Source organism: Salvelinus namaycush, chromosome 10, assembly GCF_016432855.1.
Source record: "Salvelinus namaycush isolate Seneca chromosome 10, SaNama_1.0, whole genome shotgun sequence".
Lineage (NCBI taxonomy): Eukaryota > Metazoa > Chordata > Actinopteri > Salmoniformes > Salmonidae > Salvelinus > Salvelinus namaycush.
The window spans coordinates 25,310,481-25,335,497 of NC_052316.1; the positions used below are offsets into that span (position 1 = coordinate 25,310,481).

At 44.5% G+C, this 25,017-nt stretch overlaps 2 protein-coding genes across 3 annotated transcripts; one reads left to right on the top strand and one right to left on the bottom strand.

Moving 5' to 3' along the window:
* Positions 1-2,477: 2,477 nt before the first annotated feature.
* LOC120054888 (E3 ubiquitin-protein ligase RNF170-like) lies at positions 2,478-11,380 on the top strand. Its single transcript, XM_039002602.1, has 6 exons — positions 2,478-2,656; positions 3,170-3,272; positions 4,192-4,300; positions 6,733-6,806; positions 7,243-7,353; positions 10,166-11,380. Exons 1-6 carry the CDS (start codon positions 2,616-2,618, stop codon positions 10,463-10,465), a joined length of 738 nt encoding a protein of 245 aa, XP_038858530.1. The 5' UTR covers positions 2,478-2,615; the 3' UTR covers positions 10,466-11,380.
* On the bottom strand, positions 11,349-24,644 carry pfas (phosphoribosylformylglycinamidine synthase). Of its 2 annotated transcripts, none has more exons than XM_039002601.1 (25): positions 24,522-24,644; positions 23,223-23,345; positions 21,638-21,773; positions 21,406-21,511; positions 21,090-21,288; positions 20,422-20,527; positions 20,171-20,311; positions 19,931-20,055; positions 19,679-19,807; positions 19,399-19,536; positions 19,013-19,141; positions 18,626-18,856; positions 18,306-18,529; positions 17,957-18,199; positions 17,452-17,682; positions 16,995-17,175; positions 16,826-16,909; positions 16,522-16,677; positions 16,298-16,417; positions 15,995-16,140; positions 13,203-13,502; positions 12,962-13,076; positions 12,736-12,885; positions 12,454-12,594; positions 11,349-12,313 (listed from the first exon to the last, which is right to left on the bottom strand). In XM_039002601.1, exons 2-25 carry the CDS (start codon positions 23,341-23,343, stop codon positions 12,000-12,002), a joined length of 3,966 nt encoding a protein of 1,321 aa, XP_038858529.1. In that variant the 5' UTR covers positions 23,344-23,345; positions 24,522-24,644; the 3' UTR covers positions 11,349-11,999. The 2 variants fall into 2 exon arrangements, with proteins under 2 accessions (XP_038858529.1, XP_038858528.1); XM_039002600.1 differs by having other exon boundaries at positions 12,733-12,885.
* Positions 24,645-25,017: the final 373 nt, after the last annotated feature.

The window sequence follows — 25,017 nt, forward strand, 5'->3', positions numbered from 1 at the left end:
GTCTTCTGACTGGAACAGACAGACCAATCAGATTGACTATCTGACTGACTGGCAGGTCTGTGTGGAGCCAATCACAGAGCGGAATCAGGGGTTTGCGGAACGCCTCAAAAATCTGAGCTGGATTTCATTCTAAAACCTTGCTCCCTTTTCTCGGTATTTTCGCAATTTATCATCACCGATATTGAAAGAGTGATAATTAGGGTACTTGGTGGATATTTCAATCACAAGGGTAATATACCTTTACCACATTGCTTACCTATCCAATCAAGTAAGATTCGCTAAGAAAATCAGAAAGTACAGCAAGGAACCCAGCCTGTGTGTGGGATGCTGTGTGTATGTTAGTGACTGGTTAGTGACATCTGAATGGTAAATCTACAGTGAACAGTCAAGCCAATGATTTACATTTACAATGACTCTCATGAAGAGCACTGTTCAAGTGTAACACTTGAATCTCTGTTTTACCATAACCTCTCATGCATTACATTTCCTGTACAATAAACCGGAGGTCAGGTGTAGACAAATTCAAAGGAATGGCTAGTTGAACTGCCCTGGAGTAGTTTGAGTCAGCTACCCACAATCCTATTCTTCATGTTAATGGTTAATGAATCTCACATGTGTGTTCTTATGTGAGGAATTAACTTTTTATTACAGTCTAATATGACACAAATAAGATTAGGAGGGAAACTCACGTGCCTGGTCTCATGACAAGAAAATCAGGGTCTATTTATTTTACCATAACTGGTGGCATGAGTCAAAATGTGGACCCACAGAGAGGTGTTTTCCTCAAGCACTTAACCCCCAAAATAATCTGGCTGGTAGATAGGTAAAGGATTTAAACTCATACTCAGTTAATACGCTTTATCTGACTCAACAGACTGTCTGTTTGTTTATAAGCTGCTGACACTTCTACTCCTGGACTAAAAAGAGATTTCATTTGAGGTTCTCTATTAAGCATGCTTAGTCTTTTGTAATGTCACATGTATATTTGACTTGGACTCGCTGGACAACCACGATGCCTTAGTAAGGAATGTGGGACAAACTGCAGACAAACTGTGTGTGTGTGTCTTAGTGAAATGACACTGTACTTTAGCCATCTCCAGTGGCCCATCTGGCTAGAATAGATCTTTCACTTTCTCTCTCTCCTTCTCTCTTCCTGTGTCAGAGGGAGAACAAAGTCACTCTTAGCCTGTTAGCTCAGCATTCACCCTCTGACCCCTGCCAAATCGATCGACTCCTGCTGTTTTTAGACATTTTGAGGCATTTTTACCCTGTACTTGAGATCAAAAAGTGTAGGGTGAACATTTGTGTTCCAGGAAGCAGACTGTGAAGTGCTGTAACAGACAAAACAGTTCAACATCATAGTGAATATTTTCACGTTGCAAACATACACTTGCTGATAACAGTTCTTTATTACTCATTAGAATGGCAGACTGTGGGAATTCAGTTGTAATCTTGACCTTGGGCAATGCGAATCTGTATCTACGGTATCTTTACCAGTACCAATGTGACAGACTTATGTATGAAGACTATTATGATGACATTTGTGCGAATCCTAGTGAATTTAGAGGGTTTGATATTCCTTTCAACTGGGGTGCTCCTCAAAGAGATGGATAGAGGTCTCATCATTGTATCTGTGCCATTATGGCGTCTGTGAAAGCATTGAGGCATTCTTAATTTTAAAGTACTAAATTTTTGTCTTCTTTTGTGTTTGAAAAAAGTGTAAAGCGATTGGTGATTTACCAGGACTTGCAGTGCAGGAGTCTTGAAGCAACTCTTCTGTGTTATTAATTTATTGTGGCCACTAGATGCCGCTGATATAGCTTAAGGCCATATACAAACCATTCAACCCAATTTGAAGAAGATGACAATGCTCTGATCATTGGCTGATTGCTTCAACCAATAGGAATCCCCACCCAGTTGACTACTAGTGGAAGCCCTTAATGTCAATGTCCATGCTAAAACAGGTTATTTCCAAGTAGAGATCTCTATACATCTCTATGAGTCTGATACATATGGATTGATAGACAACAACAAGGTTTTTCACAACTCTATTTCACCATAGAGCTGGTGTTTTACGGTAAAGGCTTTAAACTCAGTAAACCTTCAGTAAATCATTGCCAAGTTGGCACTAAACTATTAAGACTGAAAAGGCGGGGACAAACAGGATATAGCTTTGAACTTGTGTGGGTGGTCACATGATCAAAATAGAATTTGTAAATGGGAATGGCCATGGAAACGCTTCCTAGTTTTTGTTTAGAGCCCTTAATGATTTCATGTTATAATAACATTTACAAATCAAATCTATCGCATATTAGATAATCTGCTTTTATGTTATGTCATCCTAGTACATTGACATTCACTGCAATCAATAATGTGCTCTGGTGCTCTCTAAGTCTCTTCCAGGCAGGCAGCCGTCAGCTCCCAGATCGAAAGGCCTAGTTAATGATTAACTGACCAGTAAGATTTATTGTGTACAATGATGCAGTCAGGAAACATTTCCTTATCTAGCCTCTCCAGGAAACACACACTCTACAGAGACACACTCATGAGTGTCTAGGAGACACTCTCAGGCTCTGTCTGTTTACAGCTACCAGACCTACACTTCCAGCTGCCAGATGAATCAGACCATGCACACCTCACACAGCTCTCATCCCAGGTAAGTCTTTTTCTTTCTGGGCATAAACAGAGGGTCTATACCCTCTCCTCTACACACCACCCACTCACACACTACAGATGCTGCTAGTATAGGTGTGGTTGGGTGTCTGGTACTTAGACTGTAAAGGTCTGGTAGCTTGGGGTTGTGTGTATCTGGAATCCAGATGGTTTTCACAGTTAACTAGTTTGGGTACTTGGTATAGGGGGATGGGGTGTCTAGTATCTGGTTACTAGCTATTAACCAACTAACTGAACTTGCACTGGGCAAATCACCATAAGATCCCAGTTTGGCTGCAATATACCGAATGTGTATTGTCCTCTATAGACAATGTATAGATGTTGGACAAACTATCTACTGACTTCATTCAGTGTCAACTGCAACTATCAATAAGCAACAAGTTGTACAGCTATGGTGGCTGATAGATTGTTATATAAATTGTTGCACGCCAATTTGAACCTTAACACAATGTAATTCATGTTATTACCCCGTCTCCCCAATCTCCTCCTCCCCCAGATGTGACCCTCTGCCTGAGGTCACAGTGGGTCAGGGTCACCTAGGATCGTCCTCAGAACACACACAGGATCGAACATCCCTCAAACATGTGACCTACAGCAAGGTGAGGCCACACAGAAACACACACACACACTGGGTCAATTACTGATGACCCCTAACATCTAAGAATGCTAGGGGGCAGGGTTCTAAGCCCTGACATGACAACCACTATAATCATACTGCAGTGTCAATCAATGCATGCCACAATGTCAATAATAATTTTTATATTAGAAAACATTAATTGTAGTATAGCAAAGTTTTGCTTTATTTCTTTTTTATTTATAATTGACTGTCTGTAGGGAATCAGGAGAAATAGTGGCCATACTTTCCATAGTGCTAAAATCATTGCTGCTACAAAGACCAGCATAACTACATTGTACTTTTTGTTAAATTCATAACAGAACATGGTTCTGTTGGACATAGAAGTTGAGATGCTCTACCCATATGATTCCTGGTTATGTCGGAGTAATGTCACTGTCTTAGTTTGTTATTGTTGTTAGTTGTTTGGTTGTGATTACTGTTATTAACTGATAATAACTCTTACTCTTACAAATAACGATTACTGTTATTAACTGATAATAACTCTTACTCTTACAAAAAACTATTACTGTTATTAATAATGCTTAGAAGAGAGGCAGTCTGGAGGGAATGAGGGGATGGTAGGGCTCCCTCCAGCTGGCAAGCTAACTTAGACCTTGATCATTTCCGAGCTGATAGTTCCTTATGATGGGGTCCACTGAGGTCCATTTATAGGACCTTGGCCTCATCTTTTCCCTGGTGCTTGTTTCTGTTATTTCACTGCTATTCCAGAGGTGTGTATCTCATGTTCCTAAAAGCCACAGTATCTGCCAGTTTTAGACACGGGACCTGCCTTTCCAATCACTCTTTAGTGATCAATTAAGTGCAGAGAGGTCAGAGAAACAGAAACCGGTGTTATAATTACCTATCTCAAACTGTACCAATGTATTCCTCTCTCTCCCAAGAACTCCTCTCAGATCTGTCCATCCGCGGGCCACAGAGACTGGCTCTGCCCTGTATGTCTACATACTGCCAGCTTCCCCGTACAGACCAACTGTGGCCATCTCTTCTGTGGTAAGACAGTACCACGACCACCACCACCTGCACATGATCGGATTTATCTAAGGGCCAATAGAGACTTGTACAGATAGAAAGAGGTCTTTAGAGCCCAGAAGGTAGCATATTAACATTTACATTACATATGAAAGTACCATACAACACACTGACTACAGCAGCAGGTCAGGGGGGATCTATTTAACTCTATTGTCTGTCCATCTGTCTGGCCAACGAAGCATCCGTGTTTCTATCCATGTAATATGATGAGAGGCCCAAGACCTGTCTAGCCTGGGCCACACTAGTGACCCAGTGTGTGGCTCCCACCTGATGGAGATCACACACAGTCAGGCTTTGCACATTCACACACATCTCTCTCATTTGGCCAGAGTCACATAGGCTCACTATGAAAACCATGGAAAATAGGAAGGATGTTTTTGGCACGCGTGTGAAAACTCCCCAGGCCATCTATGGTCTAAAAGGGTCCTAGGATATGGTGAATATATGGAATTGTTATGACAACCTGGCTGCCAGTCTGGTCTTTGTCTTGCTATCGTACCTGGGTTGAACACAAATTTAAAATATCTGAAATACTTGAGGTGTGCTTGACTTTAATTCGTCGGGCTCTAGAATCAACAAAATAGTCCCAAAAGTGCAAAATACAAGCTGGCTAAATCAAGAGAATTTCACACATTTTAAATACCTTTTCGATCCAGTTCGGTTTGCTATTTCTGAGTAAGCAAAACTGTCTGTTTTGACAATAACCTCATTACAGAAGTGGGACAACAGTCATAGACAGCTACAGTTGCCTTCAGAAGGTATTCAAACCCCTTGACCTTTTCTACATTTTGTTGTATTACAGCCTGAATGTAAAATTGATTAAATTGAGATTTTGTGTCACTCGCCTACACACAATACCCCATAATGTCAAAGGGGAATTTTGTTTTAACAAATGTTTATAAATTAATAAAAAATGAAAAGTTGAAGTGTCTTGAGTCAATAAGTATTTAACCCCTTTGTTATGGCAAGCCTAAATAAGTTCAGCCGAGCAGTGCATTTCAAACACAGATTCAACCACAAAGACCAGGGAGGTTTTCCAATGCCTCACAAAGAAGGGTACCTATTGGTAGATGGGTAAAAAAACAAAACAGACATTGAATATTCCTTTGAGCATGGTGAAGTTATTAATTACACTTTGGATGGTGTATAAAAGCATCCAGTCACTACAAAGATGCAGGCGTCCTTCCTACTGTAACTCAGTTGCCGGAGAGGAAAGAAACCACTCAGGGATTTCACCATGAGGCCAATGGTGACATTAAAACAGTTACAGAGTTTAATGGCTGTGATTGGAGAAACTGAGGATGGATCAACAACATTGTATTTACTGCACAATACAAACCTAAATGACAGAGTGAAAAGAAGGAAGCATGTATAGAATAAAAAATATTCCAAAACATGTATCCTGTTTGCAATAAGGAACTAAAGTAAAACTGCAAAAATTGTGACAAAGAATACTGTAAAAAAAACACAGGAAAGGAATATACATTTTGGCCTAAATGCAAAGCCTTATGTTTGGAGCAAATCCAACACCACATCACTGAGCAGCTGGTGGTGGCTGCATCATGTTATGGGTATGCTTGTCATCGGCAAGGACTAGAGAGTTTTTTAGGATAAAAAATAAATGGAAAAGAGCTAAGCACAGGCAAAACCTGCTTCGGTCTTTGTTCCAACAGACACTGGGAGACAAATTCACCTTTCAGCCGGACAATAACCTAAAACACAAGGCCAAATATATGCTTACCAAAATGACATTGAATGTTCCTGAGTGGCCTAATAACAGTTTTGACTTCAATCGCCTTGAAAATCTATGGCAAGACTTGAAAATGGCTGTCTAGCAACGATTAACAACCAACTTGAGAAAGCTTGGACGGTGAGAGAAAAAAAATGTAATACATTTTGAATTCAGGCTGTAACACAACAAAATTTAGAATAAGTCAAGGGTTATGAATACTTTCTGTATATCAGTGGTGGGTTAAGATAGTGGTTGATAAGGATAGTAGCAACAGCCAATCTCCTCTTCCTCACCTAACCTTCACCATTGTCTGTGTCATCATCACATGACGTAATAACTACTACACCTGACCTGCCCCACTTAAGAGAGAGAGAGTGGGAGAGAGAGGAGCTACACTTTACACCTAAACACCATCCAAGTGTGTGTTAATTCATGATCATGCAGTAGACAAGGTCATATCACTACAACAACAGCTTCTAATGCTGCTGTCAGCATTTTGCTCATTCCCGCATTCCGCCTCATGCACAATAATATAAACACACTACACTAGCGATATGACCGTGTTTCCTTAATGGTGAATCGTTGTTTTGGGGGTAAAAATATGAATGAAAATAGAAGTGATAGAGTACTTATTTATGTTACCTTGTTTCTCTGTCTGCAGCTCCCTGTCTGATCTCCTACTGGAGACATGGGTCCTGGCTGGACGCCATAAGCTGCCCTCTGTGTAGACAAAAGGTAAGGCAGATACACCCAACTGTAGAAACAGCCATTATTACCAAGATATTACACTTGTTATCTGAAAAGAAATTGAGCAAAATGTCATTTTTCGAGCATCATGTTCAAATCATCTATAAGTGACTTTTGTGAGCTTCACAATTAAATGTAGATACTTTTAGAGGATTTAGACATGATGCGCAAAAAAATGCTGATATTGGTCCCATGACTTTAATGGGATTTGTGCCACAAATGTTAAAACGTTAGTATTTGGAAACAGTGCCAGGAAAACTAAACCAAAGCATGGATTGATTTCATACCTTGTCGATCGACTGCTTCCAGGGTCAGGAAACCAACATTCAATTCTACAATTTGGGTGAACTATCCCTTTAAGTTGAATAAAAGTGATAAATAATGATTCAGAATGTAACTGGAATGGATTCTCTATCTCTCTTAGGTCAAGGTCCTGTGTCGTCTGTTCAGTAAGGGTTGTTCAGACAGTAAAGAGAGGGAGGTTCTGGGAGAAATCACAGACTACAACAAACGCTACTCAGGAGCCCCTCGAAAGGTCAGTACCACACACAAAACCTTTCATAACCTTTACTAACATGCTACAACCACACTACAACCTAGTAACACACAAAACCTTGTCATATACTTTATTAAAACATGCTGCAACCACACTACAACCTAGTTCTACTAAGCTAACATATGGAATTGTTTTAAGATTGGTCATACCATGGATCATTTAGGTATTGGATTTAGTATTTTAGGACCCCTTTAGGTATAAAAAAATATATATATATAAAAAATGATTTGATAAAATATTTAATTTGGCCATTTCTACTATAGCCCATAGAAAAGCATTGAACAACACATTCATAACTGGCAAAAAAGGAATACGGTTTTGAAGTGTCTGTCATATCTAGGAGATATATATATATACACTGCTCAAAAAAATAAAGGGAACACTTAAACAACACAATGTAACTCCAAGTCAATCACACTTCTGTGAAATCAAACTGTCCACTTAGGAAGCAACACTGATTGACAATAAATTTCACATGCTGTTGTGCAAATGGAATAGACAAAAGGTGGAAATTATAGGCAATTAGCAAGACACCCCCAATAAAGGAGTGATTCTGCAGGTGGTGACCACAGACCACTTCTCAGTTCCTATGCTTCCTGGCTGATGTTTTGGTCACTTTTGAATGCTGGCGGTGCTTTCACTCTAGTGGTAGCATGAGACGGAGTCTACAACCCACACAAGTGGCTCAGGTAGTGCAGCTCATCCAGGATGGCACATCAATGCGAGCTGTGGCAAGAAGGTTTGCTGTGTCTGTCAGTGTAGTGTCCAGAGCATGGAGGCACTACCAGGAGACAGGCCAGTACATCAGGAGACGTGGAGGAGGCCGTAGGAGGGCAACAACCCAGCAGCAGGGCCGCTACCTCCGCCTTTGTGCAAGGAGGAGCACTGCCAGAGCCCTGCAAAATGACCAGCAGGCCACAAATGTGCATGTGTCAGCATATGGTCTCACAAGGGCTCTGAGGATCTCATCTCGGTACCTAATGGCAGTCAGGCTACCTCTGGCGAGCACATGGAGGGCGGCTGTGCGGCCCCACAAAGAAATGCCACCCCACACCATGACTGACCCACCGCCAAACCGGTCATGCTGGAGGATGTTGCAGGCAGCAGAACGTTCTCCACGGCGTCTCCAGACTCTGTCACGTCTGTCACATGTGCTCATGTGCTCAATGTGAACCTGCTTTCATCTGTGAAGAGCACAGGGCGCCAGTGGCGAATTTGCCAATCTTGGTGTTCTCTGGCAAATGCCAAACGTCCTGCACGGTGTTGGGCTGTAAGCACAACCCCCACCTGTGGACGTCGGGCCCTCATACCACCCTCATGGAGTCTGTTTCTGACCGTTTGAGCAGACACATGCACATTTGTGGCCTGCTGGAGGTCATTTTGCAGGGCTCTGGCAGTGGTCCTCCTTGCACAAAGGCGGAGGTAGCGGTCCTGCTGCTGGGTTGTTGCCCTCCTACGGCCTCCTCCACGTCTCCGGATGTACTGGCCTGTCTCCTGGTAGCGCCTCCATGCTCTGGACACTACGCTGACAGACACAGCAAACCTTCTTGCCACAGCTCGCATTGATGTGCCATCCTGGATGAGCTGCACTACCTGAGCCACTTGTGTGGGTTGTAGACTCCGTCTCATGCTACCACTAGAGTGAAAGCACCGCCAGCATTCAAAAGTGACCAAAACATCAGCCAGGAAGCATAGGAACTGAGAAGTGGTCTGTGGTCACCACCTGCAGAATCACTCCTTTATTGGGGGTGTCTTGCTAATTGCCTATAATTTCCACCTTTTGTCTATTCCATTTGCACAACAGCATGTGAAATTTATTGTCAATCAGTGTTGCTTCCTAAGTGGACAGTTTGATTTCACAGAAGTGTGATTGACTTGGAGTTACATTGTGTTGTTTAAGTGTTCCCTTTATTTTTTTGAGCAGTGTATATCCATACTTCCATTAATTTGTATGGGTTACCTTCAGATGGGTCCTATGACACCCGTGGGGGGAGATGACCATCAAGTTCGTGTTTGTGAGAGTCTCCCCTTTCCACAGTGGTCATATTATTTTGTAGACAAAACCGTTCAGAAGACCGATTTTCGGGATGTCTCATGGTCTGACAAACACCGCTGCAGCTCGGTCACCTTCCACCGCAGCTGTGGTGGATGAGACTCAGCCCATGCAACAACAAGAAAAAAACATATCTCTAGCTTAAATTGACGGATTTTGATGTTTTTATTTTATTATGTTACTTAGATTGACACACGGGTGCATCAATAGACTCTTAAGTTCGCTACTCCCCAACACTGTATACAATACAAATATTATTAATCTACAATGTATGTTCTTAACCTTGGCCAACATGGGCTTGGGAGGCTCACAGTGATATTGGTATCTACAGTTCTCCACCAATTATCAAATTTTAAACTCAAAACTTCTTGTATTCCTCAAAATGTATGCTTTGAACATGAATGCACTCTGCATATGGAAAAATGTGTAGAATTGCAGAAAATTAGCTTGAAGAAATGTTTTCTCTTCAATGCCAAGAGAAGGGCCTTTTAAATGTTTTTTCACTTGTCCCAAGACTTGGTTCGCCCAGTCTTGCACTGAAGACGTCGAAGTAAAACTCCTTGTATGATATATTTAAATCGCTGATGAATTTGCTATCACAAAAGGGATCCCAGCCACAAAAAGTTTGGGAACACCTGCTCTACTGAACAAGAGCCAGATCTCTGTCCCACCTGAAGCCAGGCGAGGTGACCATGACACCCTCTACTCACACCTGTGCCCGTTTGTCTTGTCCCTTAGGTGACAGACTACCTGTGTGACACGCCCCTGTTCCTGCAGCTGCTAATCCGCCGCCTGGGCACCATGGGGGGGCTAGTGTGCCTCTTCTTCCTCCGGGTGGCACTTTGCTGTCTGGGGACTGTGGTGTCCCTCGCCTCACCTCCTCTGGACGCTCCACCCTCCCTGCCTGGCCTCCTGGGGGTCCTGGATGACCTGGTGGTGGTTTTCCTGCTGCTCATCTGTGTTATCAATATCAACCAGCAGATGGCACCAGATAGTGGGAACTCCTCAGCGCACACAGGGGGTAGGCCTGTTCAGTAACTCTCTGTAGAGCGAGCAGCAGAAATGATGGCCAGCAGTGATTTAACCTTCATTTCAACAGGAGATCTCTTGAACCTCTTTTTTGAGAGAGACCTAGTAAGAAGTCAGCAGTGTATGTCTGCTGGTTTGCATCCTGGGGTTAACAGGTGTATTCACTAGGAACCAAACGGGGAGGGACCTAACTGAATTTGTCAAAGAAACTCGTTTTGGTTGCAAAACATTTTGGACTAATGATTACACCCCAGGTGTTGGACTCACTGCATCACTAGCAGAGGTTTACAGCCTAATAGTGGTAAGTCTAACCAGGGGCTCAGTTTTTGCATTGCTGAATGCATAGTGTCACACCTAACCTTCTTTCCTTCATGACCACTGATCTGATGAAAGCAACATGGTGGAACCTACACAACTAGTTTCTCCTCCAGTGGGCATTTTTAATGGAATGTGTTGAATGTTTTTTTATGCAGCATTTTGAGGTTCATTGTCCGATATTTTCAGTTTTTTTGTGTGTAGTGTTTCTTTCTACAGTACCTGTTGCTAGTGTTGCAACATATAAGGAACTTTCAATAAATTCCCTGGTTTTCCCAAAATCTCAGTTGGAGGGTTCCTGGAATCAGGAGGGAATAAGCAGGAAATCCAGAATCCTCCAACCAGGATTTGTAGGAAAAAAAAGGGAATTTATTTTAAGTTCCTGGAATTTTGCAACCCTACCTGTAGCCTTTATTTTAGTGCCCGTGTTACTGTTATCAATGGCCTTCAGTGGTTCAATAAAACCTGGGTCTGTTCAGGGGCGATGCAGACTAAATGTAGACCTATTATATTGTACCCTGCTGTTTCTCAGTGAAACTGTAAATACTTGATATTAATATTGTGAATACTTGTAAAATCCTATAAAATGGTGTATTTATTGTTCTGAAAGTTTGTTATTTGTCCTTATTGAACAAGGAGTAAATGCTGAGACCAATGACTCTTTTCCAGATGAGCCCTGTTTAGCACAACAATACACATCAAAATACAATATAGACATTAAACTACACATTCATGTTATCCTTGTATCAATTATTCCATCTCCACATTTTGAAATGTATTTAATTCGTTCTCAGTTTGATAGAAAAATAACAGTTTATAAACTGTTTGGAAATTTGTCTTTAAATTACAAAATCTTCCAATATAATTGAACAGTATCAGTGATAAACCGAGAACCAATCAAACTATGTTAGTAGTAGCGTGACCTTCGGAATGTTAAAGACAGCTCAAGTGATTGATCAGATACTTTTGACAATGGTACTTTTGACCATGGAATGCAAATACTTTTCAGTTTGAGAAAATTCTATTTACAAGTACCAATAACATAAAGACTGATTTCAGCAGAGTAACAGTGTTCAGTTAAAACAGAACAGTGAATAACATGTAGTGGTGTGGGGAAGTAATTGGAATGTTTCTGACCATTTTAGCAGTGCAACTGACTTCCAAGCCAAATTTTGATTTCCACAGTTGGACTACAGTGCGAAAGAGCTGTGTTGTCTAGCTAGCTCCCTCACGGTTGATGACTACACCAGGCAGCAGCGTTAGTAAACATGCGTAGCCACGGAGAGGTGGTGCTGAGGGAGCTCTGGAGCTCCCTGGGGGCCCATGGCCACTGCCAGCCAAAGGTACAGCGCTCCGGGTGGGGCATCATGGCCAGGTGGCGCCCATCCCTGGAGCTCAGCCCCGCCAGGCCCTGGGGAGAGCCGTTAGGGTTCTGGGGGTACACCTCAGTGGGTGCACCCGTGTCATCCAGGTAACGGAGGGGGGCAAGGCAGGAGGAGATGATACGCTGCTGAACCTGGGGGGAACGGAACTGAACCAGACCTGGAGAGAAGGAGAAGATGGAGAGTTGGATGACCCTTGGTGTTTGTGCATCATTGCCAACATTTATCATGTCAATGTGGAAAATTGCAATAGCTGTCTATGAAGCTAGATAGGCTGAAGATTATTTTAAGAGATTGTACCTTCCCCATGAGCCACCCAGACGCCCAGGGCAGAGCCCTCCATGCCCCGGAGCCAGACTGAAGGAGAGGCCTTGATCCCTACACTGACGAACCGCGACTCAAACCTGCCAGACTGGTTATGGGTCAGGACCACATCAGACTCTGCAGAGACAAACACACAGCAAGAGAGTAAGTGGGACTGTCTGAGTGAACAGTCTACAAATGAATCCTTGTCTTGGTAAATCACTCTCTGGGAAGAAACTGTAATAAGTAGACACCAAAGCCAAACGGTTTGCCTACCACCTCCTCCCTCCTCCCCCTCTCCGACCCATCCCAGCAGGGCTAGGAGCTGACAGCCGTTGCAAACACCCAGACTCAGTGTATCGTCACGACGCCGGAATTGCTCAAACTCCGCCCTGGCCCGGGGGTTATAGGTCACTGTGGCAGCCCAGCCTATCAGGAGACAGACACACACAGGGTTAAAGAGAATATGCGCATGTATGTGTACATGCTGTATGTGTGTGCATACCTTTAGCTGAGCCCAGGACATCTGCGTAGCTGAATCCTCCTACAAACACCAGAGCCTTGAAGATCTCTAGAGTTAAAGAGCCTGAACACAGGTCCTGCATGGTCACATCCCATACCTAGACATAGACACAGAGAGGGGGGGTCGCAAACAAATTAGGTGTGTGTATGTATGCGCGTGTGTGTGTGTGTGTGTGTGTGTGTGTGTGTGTGTGTGTGTGTGTGTGTGTATGTGTGCGCGGTACCTCAAAGCCAGCCATGTAGAGAGAGACGGCCATCTCTCTGTCTCCGTTGCTGCCCTCCTCTCTGACCACAGCCACGCGAGGCTGGCCTGCACCAAGACCGTTATTGCTGGGTTTCTCCATGGGGTCAAAAGTGAGTTTGAAGTAGGGCTGTGTGCGTGTGGCTAGCCCCTCCTCTTCCTGCTGTACACATAGCTGATTGGCCTGCAGGCGTTCAAGCTGGAAACTGGTGCCTTCCCACAACGCCCGGAGGCTGGGCAGACGGTCGCTCAGCACTTCCTGTCCGTCCACATGAACTTTGACCTGAGACATGAAGAACAATGTTAACAAAAATAAACAACATCCCCCAAAAAGCATTGATATCAATGCATGATTTATGTGAGTTTGAGTCAAGTGCTCAATTCTATATTATAAACGGGGTATTTTGAGCCCTGAATGCTGATTGGCTGACAGCCGTGGTATATCAGACCATAATACCACGGGTATGACAAAACATGTATTTTTACTGCTCTAATTACGTTGCTAACCAGTTTATAATAACAATAAGACTCTCCATGTTGCGTCATAATTAAGAACAGTCCCTAGCCATGGAATATTGGACATATACCACACCCCCTCGGGCCTTATTGCTTAAGTATCTAACATAGGATTTTGCCCTATATTTATTTTTTATTATTTCACTTTTATTTAACCAGGTAGGCTAGTTGAGAACAAGTTCTCATTTACAACTGCGACCTGGCCAAGATAAAGCATAGCAGTGTGAACAGACAACAACACAGCGTTACACATGGAGTAAATAATAAACAAGTCAATAACACAGTAGGAAAAAAGAGTCTATATACATTGTGTGCAAAAGGCATGAGGAGGTAGGCAATAAATAGGCCATAGGAGCGAATAATTACAATTTAGCAGATTAACACTGGAGTGATAAATCATCTGATGATCATGTGCAAGTAGAGATACTGGTGAGCAGAAAAGTACATTTAAAAAAACAGTATGGGGATGAGGTAGGTAAATTGGGTGGGCTATTTACAGATGGACTATGTACAGCTGCAGCGATCGGTTAGCTGCTCAGATAGCAGATGTTCAAAGTTGGTGAGGGAAATAAAAGTCTCCAACTTCAGCGATTTTTGCAATTCGTTCCAGTCACAGTCACAGGCAGCAGAGAACTGGAAGGAAAGGCGGCCAAATGAGGTGTTGGCTTTGGGGATGATCAGTGAGATATACCTGCTGGAGCGCGTGCTACGGGTGGGTGTTGTTATCGTGACCAGTGAACTGAGATAAGGCGGAGCTTTGCCTAGCATGGACTTATAGATGACCTGGAGCCATTGGGTCTGGCGACGAATATGTAGCGAGGGCCAGCCGACTAGAGCATACAGGTCGCAGTGGTGGGTGGTATAAGGTGTTTTAGTAACAAAACGGATGGCACGATGATAAACTGCATCTAGTTTGCTGAGTAGAGTGTTGGAAGCTATTTTGTAGATGACATCGCCGAAGTCGAGGATCGGTAGGATAGTCAGTTTTACTAGGGTAAGTTTGGCGGCGTGAGTGAAGGAGGCTTTGTTGCGAAATAGAAAGCCGATTCTAGATTTGATTTTGGATTGGAGATGTTTAATATGAGTCTGGAAGGAGAGTTTACAGTCTAGCCAGACACCTAGGTATTTATAGATGTCCACATATTCTAGGTCGGAACCGTCCAGGGTGGTGATGCTAGTCGGGCGGGCGGGTGCAGGCAGCGAACGGTTGAAAAGCATGCATTTGGTTTTACTAGCGTTTAAGAGCAGTTGGAGGCCACGGAAGGAGTGTTGTATGGCACTGAAGCTCGTTTGGAGGTTAGATAGCACAGTGTCCAAGAAAGGGCCTGAAGTATACAGAATGGTGTCGTATGCTTAGAGGTGGATCAGAGAATCACCAGCAGCAAGAGCAACATCATTGATATATACAGAGAAAAGAGTCGGCCCGGGAATTGAACCCTGTGGTACCCCCATAGAGACTGCCAAAGGACCAGACAACATGCCTTCCGATTTGACACACTGAACTCTGTCTGCAAAGTAGTTGGTGAACCAGGCAAGGCAGTCATCAGAAAAACCGAGGCTACTGAGTCTGCCGATAAGAATATGGTGATTGACAGAGTCGAAAGCCTTGGCCAGGTCGATGAAGACGGCTGCACAGTACTGTCTTTTATCGATGGCGATTATGATATCGTTTAGTACCTTGAGCGTGGCTGAGGTGCACCCGTGACCGGCTCGGAAACCGGATTGCACAGCGGAGAAGGTACGGTGGGATTCGAGATGGTCAGTGATCTGTTTATTAACTTGGCTTTCGAAGACCTTAGATAGGCAGGGCTGGATGGATATAGGTCTGTAACAGTTTGGGTCTAGAGTGTCTCCTCCTTGAAGAGGGGGATGACCGCAGCAGCTTTCCAATCCTTGGGGATCTCAGACGATATGAAAGAGGTTGAACAGGCTGGTAAATAGGGGTTGCGACAATGGCGGCGGATAGTTTCAGAAATAGAGGGTCCAGATTGTCAAGCCCAGCTGATTTGTATGGGTCCAGGTTTTGCAGCTCTTTCAGAACATCTGCTATCTGGATTTGGGTAAAGGAGAAGCTGGGGAAGCTTGGGCGAGTAGCTGCGGGGGGGGGGCGGAGCTGTTGGCCGAGGTTGGAGTAGCCAGGAGGAAGGCATGGCCAGCCGTTGAGAAATGCTTGTTGAAGTTTTCGATTATCATGGATTTATCGGTGGATATGATCATCCAAGACAAACAATAGTGATATAAATAGTGTGTCAGTCTCACCATGGACTCTGGTCCGAAGCCTTGGGTGGTGCCGATGCGGTGACACTGTAGTCCAGCGTTAGTGTACCTCTGACACACATTCTCTATGTCCCTCTCACACACCTCCACTACCAAGCCCAACTCCTCACTGAATAACACCTCCAGGACTATAGGAAGAGAGGGGGAGGGACAGAAAGGGGAGAGGAAGGGTACATAGAGGTAGAAAGGGTAAGAGAGAGATCTGTGTTGTATATATTGCATATTGATGCCTTCCTTACCCCTGAGGGGTTTAAATAAAGTTATAGAATTTTCTGTCCTACTGACCTCCAGCACCCAGAGAGGGCAGGTCCACCTCTATCCCACGATTCCCTGCGAACGCCATCTCTAGCAGACAGGAAATGAGCCCTCCGTCGCTGATGTCATGTCCTGCACTCAGCAGGCGGTCTGCAACACACATAACACACTACTGACTAGAATACACTGGTATGACACACTCAGCAGACAGTACAGACAGAATATAAGCCATACTGATATAAAGTGTGACTAACCATGTAGCAGGATCTGTGTGGTATTGAAGCAGGCAGTCAGTAGCTCCGGGTGGTCGAGGTCAGGTGAATGGTCACCTAACTGACCGTAACACTGGGCCAGAGCTGACCCTCCCAGTCTGTAGTGACCTGGACTCACTGGAACCCACAGCAACACACCTGGAGAGGAGGAATGAGGTGTGCATATGTGTGTGGAAATCAACTCAGGAACAGGTTTAAATGTTGAGCTGTGTCAATATTGTGATGTGCAGTGTGAATGTGTCTGTTCAAGAGTGTGTGTGTGTGCGTGTATGCGTGAGTAGCAAACCTTGGCCGTCAGGGTTCTCCAGGTCAGGGGTAACAGTAGCCGTGATGTCAGGACACACAGCATACACAGAGATGACCAGAGCACCTAGAGAAATAACAGATTTATACACAACACACACACTGTACTAAAACACACACTGCCTGTCCCCCAAAACACACAAACAAAGTACCTGGTGCTTTGACAGTCTCTGTCCCAACTCTAGCAGCCATGCTCAGCGAGTCCTTCCCTCCGTCAATGGCCACGCCCAGCTGACCCATGACATCACACATGGCCTGACACGCCTCCCAGAGACATGCCCCTTCACCAGGGAGCTTTGCCGCCCACATCCAGTTACCACTGCACTTGACATCCTGAGAACACACACACACACACACACACACACACACACACACACACACACACACACACACACACACACACACACACACACACACAGTCAGCACACAGAGAGAATGGTGCTGATGTTCGCTAAAAGTTTGTTTTCGGTCTTTCTGAAGGGCTCTGACTGTGGTCAATGCCATTGCACCCTAATTATCTCTGCTGTGGTCATTGAAATCATTGCATGCCTATAATTTTCTGTTCCTGTCAGGGCTGTGATTCTAACCATGCCCGTTATATTCTATTACCTTCAGGGCTGTGACTTCAGCAAACACCAGATTGGTCAGCGCTTCCCCCACGGCCATGCGAGCTCCCGCCCCCGGTGAAACGAGACCTTTGATCGGTTGTTCCCCGATTGCGGTCGCCGCCCCCTTCAGGCCGAAAGGAGACAGAGAGACGACAGCGACATCAGCCAATGGGGTGTGGAGAGGACCGACGCACTGTTGCTGGGCAACCAGACCCGTAACAGACCGGTCCACCTGAGAAAGGGAGGGGAGAAAGGGATGGAGATAGTAGTAGTGAGACAGAGAGAATACAAAATTAACTCAGAGCTTTTCTCTCTACAAAAACATTTTATTTACTAAACCTAACAGCCTTAATTTACTTTTGTAATGTTTTTAACGTGAGGGTCAAACATTACTGAGATAGTGAAATCCCTAAAACACACACACACACACACACACACACACACACACACACACACACACACACACACACACACACACACACACACACACACACACACACACACACCTTGTTAGTTAGGTAGCGTTTGGAGGCGACGGCGGGCAGGCGCAGGACTCTGTCCAGGGCGTCTCTTACACCCAGCCCAGTGGGAAGAGACAGAGGCTTGAGGTCAGTTGTCATCCTCTCCATGAAAAAGTCCTTCTGGGGCATCTTCCCCAGCACCCAGTCCAGATGGAGATCTACAGGACAGCGCCCTCTGTCTGTCTGGTCCTCTCCTTTACCACCACCCACATCATCCACAAGCACTATCTACATATGGAGAGAGACCATTATCAATATCACTCACACCCCAAAGGAAAGGTGTGTGGTAAAATGACAGAAATGTGATTCAGTTGTGATTCCTCCCCATCTTCACCTTTCCATCTCCAGTGATGTTTCCTACAAAGTCAACGGGGCACTTCTCCCTCTGACACACCCTCTCCAGGAAGGAGCGATCTGATTGGCGGATGAGCATGGCGTTGCTCTCCTGGTACTCCGCCCCCCATAGCTCCAACACACTGAGGGTGGGGTCTCCTCTCTTAAACCTGCTGCAGTAGATCACAGCTCCCGCCGGCTCACACAGCTCCTTCAACACGTTACCTACAAAACAACTACATTAATCCAACACACAACTACACACAATCAATCACAACTCAGACTTACGTTCCTCAGCTTTGTCACACACTCTCTTCTTACCATTTCCCCCTGCCCCCTGGTCATGTATACTACAGATGGGGTTTCCTCCTGCTCTCTCCAGACAGGCCCTGAGTGCCCGGTTCATCTTCTGTTCCATCTCAGCATCTCCTCTCTGCACCGCCCCAAGGTCTCTGGCACTGGAGTTATCACCCTGCACCTGGATAGAGGAGGCAGCCCCTCCTCCCACTCCGATCCTGTATACCGGACCCCCGATCTTCACCACCTCCATTCCTGACAAACAACAGCTCAAGTAACAGTTTTTACAGACTGGCATTAATTCTAGGTTTAAAATAATCCTATGTCAATAAATGACCTTGTCGATTTCCACGTGTTGACCCCAACTTTACCACTAACCTTACACCAATCAGCTCTAACCAAAGATCTAACCTTTCTCCGCCTGCTCCTTCTTCACATGTGCATCTTCGATGGAGCCCAGCCCACCGCTGAACATGATTGGCTTGATCCACTCTCTCCTCTCCCCACTGGCCAGTCGCATGCCGAAGGACCGAGCAAAGCCTAGATGGAAACCGAAAGCAAGTTTACCTACTGTGGTTTCAACTCAAAAACATGTCATACTCATGAGGAACGGAAGGCTGGTTAAGTCTGAAATGGAACCCTATTCCCTATACGTTCCACCACTTTTGATTAGTGTGTACGAAATGGCACCCTATTCCCTATATAGTGCACTACTATTGAAGTACTGCAGCAGCACTATATAAGGAATAGGGTGCAATTTCAGATGCTGCTGTTGTTTTCATTGTTCGTGTCTGTACCTGCCAGGACTGGTTCTCCAAACTTGTTGCCGTAGTCCGACGCTCCATCACTGGCTCCGATGACCACCTGCAGGGGAGGGGCAAAGCTGGGGGGGTACTCCCACCCCTCCCCCTTACACTCCCATGGCAGGCTGTAACCTGGGGAGAGAGGAGAAGGATAGGGGGAGAGAGGAGGAGGATGGGGGAGATGAGATGGACAATTTGTCATCTTTTACTCATGCAATGTTTCTCACGACAGACAGCGGCAGGTACACAGACAGACATCTCTCCAGACACTCACCAGGTATGTGGAGGTTGCCAAAGCAGTATCCGGCGGTGCCAGCGACGACGTGCCCGCCCTGCCCAGCACTCTGCACATCTCTGATACGCCCTCCTGTCCCCGTGGTGGCACCACTGAACGGAGCTACACCTGGGGTTAAATAAAGGAGGAGGAAGGCAGGGAGAGAGGAGGGATTTCAAAAAGGTGTAAATATATGCATAAAAGAACTAACACGCTCCTGGCCTGGGTGTGTGAGTGTGTGCATGTTCTCACCAGTAGGGAAGTTGTGTGTCTCAGCAGTGAAGATGACATGTCTTTCAGAGCGTCTCAACTCGTAGGAACTGGCCTGGCATGGGTCTCTGGGGTACACACACTCCACCTCCATCCCCTTTATACCACTACACAAACACACACATACACACTATGGAATTGTAAAATGTGGAAAGGAAAACAAAATCCCCATCATTGTGTGACATTTTGTAAAAGCGTCCTTCTATACACCATCTCTCCTACCTGCTGTTGTCACAGAACTGGATTACGTTGTTCTGGTTGCTATGACGCTGGGTGTCCATGATGAGGCTGAACAGTGTGTCCTTCTGCTCATGTCCGTCAATCACCATACGTCCCCGGAAGAACCAATGACGACTGTGCTCACTGAGGGAAGGCGGCACAGAGACAGGAAATTCAAAAAGTTACCCCCAGAAGCAAAACATGAATTAAAAAAAGGAAGATTATAGAGTACACCATCAACAAAACACACCTACCTGTTGGACTGGGCGAGGTCAAAACACTCCACACTGGTAGGGTTCCTCTTCACTTTCTGGAACAACGACGTGTAGTAGTCCAGATCCCACGAGTCAAAGGCCAGACCTACACACACACACACACACACTTGAATATGTTATTTGGATCAACAATGAAACAGGGAGCTCACGTCCTCAAGTCGGTTCACATTAACACAATTCTAAAAATGAGAAACTAGCAGTGATCAAGGGAAGGCTGTTCATGTGGGGGAGTTTACTATTCAGTCAAACTCCACAGGCCCCTCAGAAAGTATGACGGATTGAATTTATCGCACACACACACACTGATATTGCAAACAGTTAAATCACTGCTCACAGAGCATGCTATAATCTAATTACACAAACACACAAAGTGTGCTTTAGTGTAATTACAGACACACAAGCTAATCAATGACACTGTCACAGTCCTGTGACTTCAACCATCTATGTCATTAGATTATACGTCATGTGACAAAGTAGGCCTATCCACATAAGGGGAAGGACTGGCAAAAGAGAGGGGGAGGGAAATGAAAGGTTAGAGAGGACAACAAGAGATATCTGACATAAGAAGAGTGAATAGAAAGAACGGTAGACAGGAAGGAACAGATCGAAGACCTGATGAGATATCTAACATTAACAGGTGTACTTACCCAGCTCATCGTTAGCTGTCTCCAGGGCAGCTCGTCCTTTCTCCAGGATGTCTACCTCAAACACTTCCTGTGGTTTGGTTGCCACAGTGAAGGAGGAGATGGGATGTGTGTAAACACACTCAGTCATACTGTCATAGAGACTGCTGACCAGTCTCTCCACCTCTCCATCCAACACTGTCTCACTCTGTCCATCCTTGGGCTGGAGAGAGGCAAGAGAAAGGGACAGGAAAGTTAGAATTGATCCAGTTGTCCCCTTGTGCAACATGGCAGCCTGAGGAATTGCACCTAAATTGTGTGCGTCTGTGTATTTGTGTACTTGTATCAGCAGTCTTCTGGACAGCTCCACTCTGGTGACGTTGGTCAGTCCAGCACTTTGACAGATGGACACAGCGTTAGTGGACCATGCTGTTGAAAAGTTCAACCTACAGGGGGTAGCACAAACAAAACATCAACATTGCGGCGCAAGGGTTGATTTGAGCATTTCACTATACTCTAGGCCCTCGTGTTTGTGTATGTGTGGCTGACTGTGTGTGTGTGTATGTGTGTACCTAGGTCCGATCTCCACTAGTGTTCCTCCCTCTCCCTCTGTCAGGTATGGTGTGTCAGACAGCTGTTCTGTCTGCAGAGTGGGGCGGAACAGCCACAGCAGCACCTCCCTCTGCTCTACACTCAGAGACTCAGCACCTAGGGGAGTAAGGGGAGGGATATGAGGAGAGAGAATTAGAGAGACTAATATTTGCTGAAGACACTTTTTCCCCCTCTTCATTTAACTAGGAAGTCAGTTAAGAACAAATTCCTATTTATAATGACGGCCTACCACGAGGCAAAAGGCCTCTTGCGGGGACAGGGGATAAAAATAAAAAGTAAAAATAACAACACTACACAAAGAGAGACCTAAGACAACACAGCAGCAGCCCAAACAAGGTATAAATGTTGTTAGGCACAGACAACAGCACAAAGGGAAAAAAGGTAGACAACAATACATCACGCGAAGCAGCCACAACTGTCAGTAAGTGTCCACGATTGAGTCTTTGGATGGAGATAAGAGACGGAGATAAAACTGTCCAGTCGCTAGCTGCAGCGAACTGAAAGCGACCCAGGGATGCGTGCACTTTGGGGACCTTTAACAGAATGTGCCTGGCAGAAGGGATGTTGTATGTGGAGGATGAGGGTTGCAGTAGATCTCTCAGCTAGGGAGGGTTGAGGCCTAAGAGTTTCTTATTTATTTAAATAAGATTCAACCAGTGGGTCTTGATTTGGGTATACAGAGATGGCCAGTTTACAGAGGAGTGCAGTGATGTGTCCTATAAGGAGCATTGGTGGCAAATCTGATGGCCGAATAGTAAAGAACATCTAGCTGCTCGAGAGCACCCTTACCTGTCGATCTACAGTACCAGTCAAAGTTGACACACCTACTCATCTTATTCAAGGGTTTTTATTTTCTACACTGTAGAATAATAGTTTAGACATAAACTATGAAATAACACATGGAACTATGTAGTAACCAAAAAAGTGTTAAACAATTGAGATGGTTTGGGATGAGTTGGACCGCAGAGTGAAGGAAAAGCAGCCAACAAGTGCTCAGCATATGTGGGAACTGGTGAGAGAATGCCAAGAGTGAGCAAAGCTGTCATCAAGGCAAAGAGTGGCTACTTTGAAGAATCACAAATATAAAATATATTTTGATTTGTTTAACACTTTTTTGGTTACTACATGATTCCATCTGTTATTTCATAGTTTTGATGTCTTCAGTATTATTCTACAATGTAGAAAATAGTAAAAAAAGAAAAGAAAAACCCTTGAATGAGTAGGTGTATCTAAACTTTTGACTGGTACTGTATAAATGACATCTCCGTAATCTAGCATGGGTAGGATGGTCATCTGAATCAGGGTTAGTTTGGCAGTAACAACCACATCATCAACATTAAGGGACATGGGCAGCTGTGAGGAGGGTTTATTCTCCAGTTCTTTCACCATTGTCCAGAACTTCTTGGGGTTAGACCCAGAGAGAGAACTGCTCCTTAAAGTAACTAACTTTGGCCTTCCGGATAGCCTGAGTGCACGTATTTCTTATTTGCATGAACAATTTGTGCATATCTTTCACTCATATACATTATGCACAAACACACTCACCTGTCAGCTCGACATTGTAGCAGAGCTCACTGGTGATTGACAGCTGGGGGTGAAGCTGAGCAGCAGTCTGTAAGACCCACCCCCTCTCAGCCTCCTTACTGTAGAACCTCACTACTGCCATAACTAGAGATGGGGAGATGAGCAGATACAATTTTTTTGCTTTTCAAAACCCAATGGTGACATAGCACAAATGTCACCATGCACATAGTGGAGGCCACATGACAGAAGATTAATTTAACACTAACCATCTTTATATCGAACACAATCATTATAATCAATCAATAATCAATAAGGACCGACTCCAGATCTGTCCCTGTGTTGACCTTTGACCTGATTATGCCCTGGACAGAGGTCAACTCTGCAGCCAGAACAGAGTGTGTTGTATTTTTGTGACACTGTAGTCAGTCTGTCAGCTAAACACAGGAAATTATACAAACATACATATTGGAGCGAGATCAAATACGTGTCTGTCAGTGTAGCCTAACTGTTGGCTTATCTGCGTGGGTTGTGACACACTGCACTTTGGGTTCTAAAGATGTCTCAATGCGCTCACCCTCAAAGGAATGTTTACTGTAGCATTTGAGGTCCACTGATACTTTCACGTATGAATATAGTGCTAGTCTGAGACAAGGCAGCCTAGTTGTTCAGCTAAACTTGCAGCCATTTTCTATGCATTGCAAAATCTGCCCCAACTGTTACTAGGTTATAGCAAGTTATAGGATGTGTGCTTGACAGAAATACATAGTGGAACGAGGTGATCACTTTAGATAGCTAAGTGGATATGGATCATGAGGCCGATTCCCACTCCACTCCTCTCTATACAGCGCATTCAGTAAGTAATCACAGTCAGGACATGGGTCAACTTTATTATTTGCGTGTTGCATCACAAGGCATGCAGCTCGGGCTCTAGCAGGGGTATTTCGTTAACTGATAACCAGTGTCCTGAAAATAATGCTTTGTTAGATATGATAGCAATTTAGCCAGAGATATTGTAAGCAATTTGGTTAGCTAAGTATCTAACAAAAACTCGGATTTGATTGTTGTAGCAACAAATTAACTAGTAAGACAACGTGGCACATAAAAAAGTGAGTTTTCTACTTCCTGCAACAATAGATCGTGCACAAGTTATAACACGGCATCAAATCTAAACTTTGATAGCGCTAGGTAAGTTACTTACAAAGTTGCTAGCTAGCTTTAATTCATCAGCTAGCTGGATAATTCAATACGAATAGTTCACTAGCTAGTAGTTAGCTACAACGAGTAAAATACGGACAACTTTCTTAGCAAAAGGTTGCTTACCTTCCAAGTCCAAAAGTAGCTATTCTTCTGAATGGCTGATCAGCAGAGACCACAAATTGTAGAGCACCCCACGTGTGAGGACGCACCAAACTCGCCACCACACACCGACGATGAGAAGACGGCGCATGCGTGGTTCTGTTGTAAACTTTTGGTATGATCCTGATTGTACATTTTCCTTTAAACGTTTGTAATTCCCTTCTTTGTGAAATTAGGAAGAAGCCCATGAAAATGATTAATGAATACAGCTTGGTGCCATATTACTGATTTCTTTTCTGCATATATTATAGGCAACACAGACCTAACATTGCTGGCCAGTAGGGCGCGCACACACACACACGTGACTTGCCATCTCAGATATATTTAATAAATTAAAACAAGGTACAAAAAAGAAACAATGTACATTTCATCCCTGCTCCAACTCTCCTCCTCTTTGTCAGTGACAAACATACTCTCAGACAGTTCCCTTGACCGTAGGATGAAGTCAACCCTAGACACT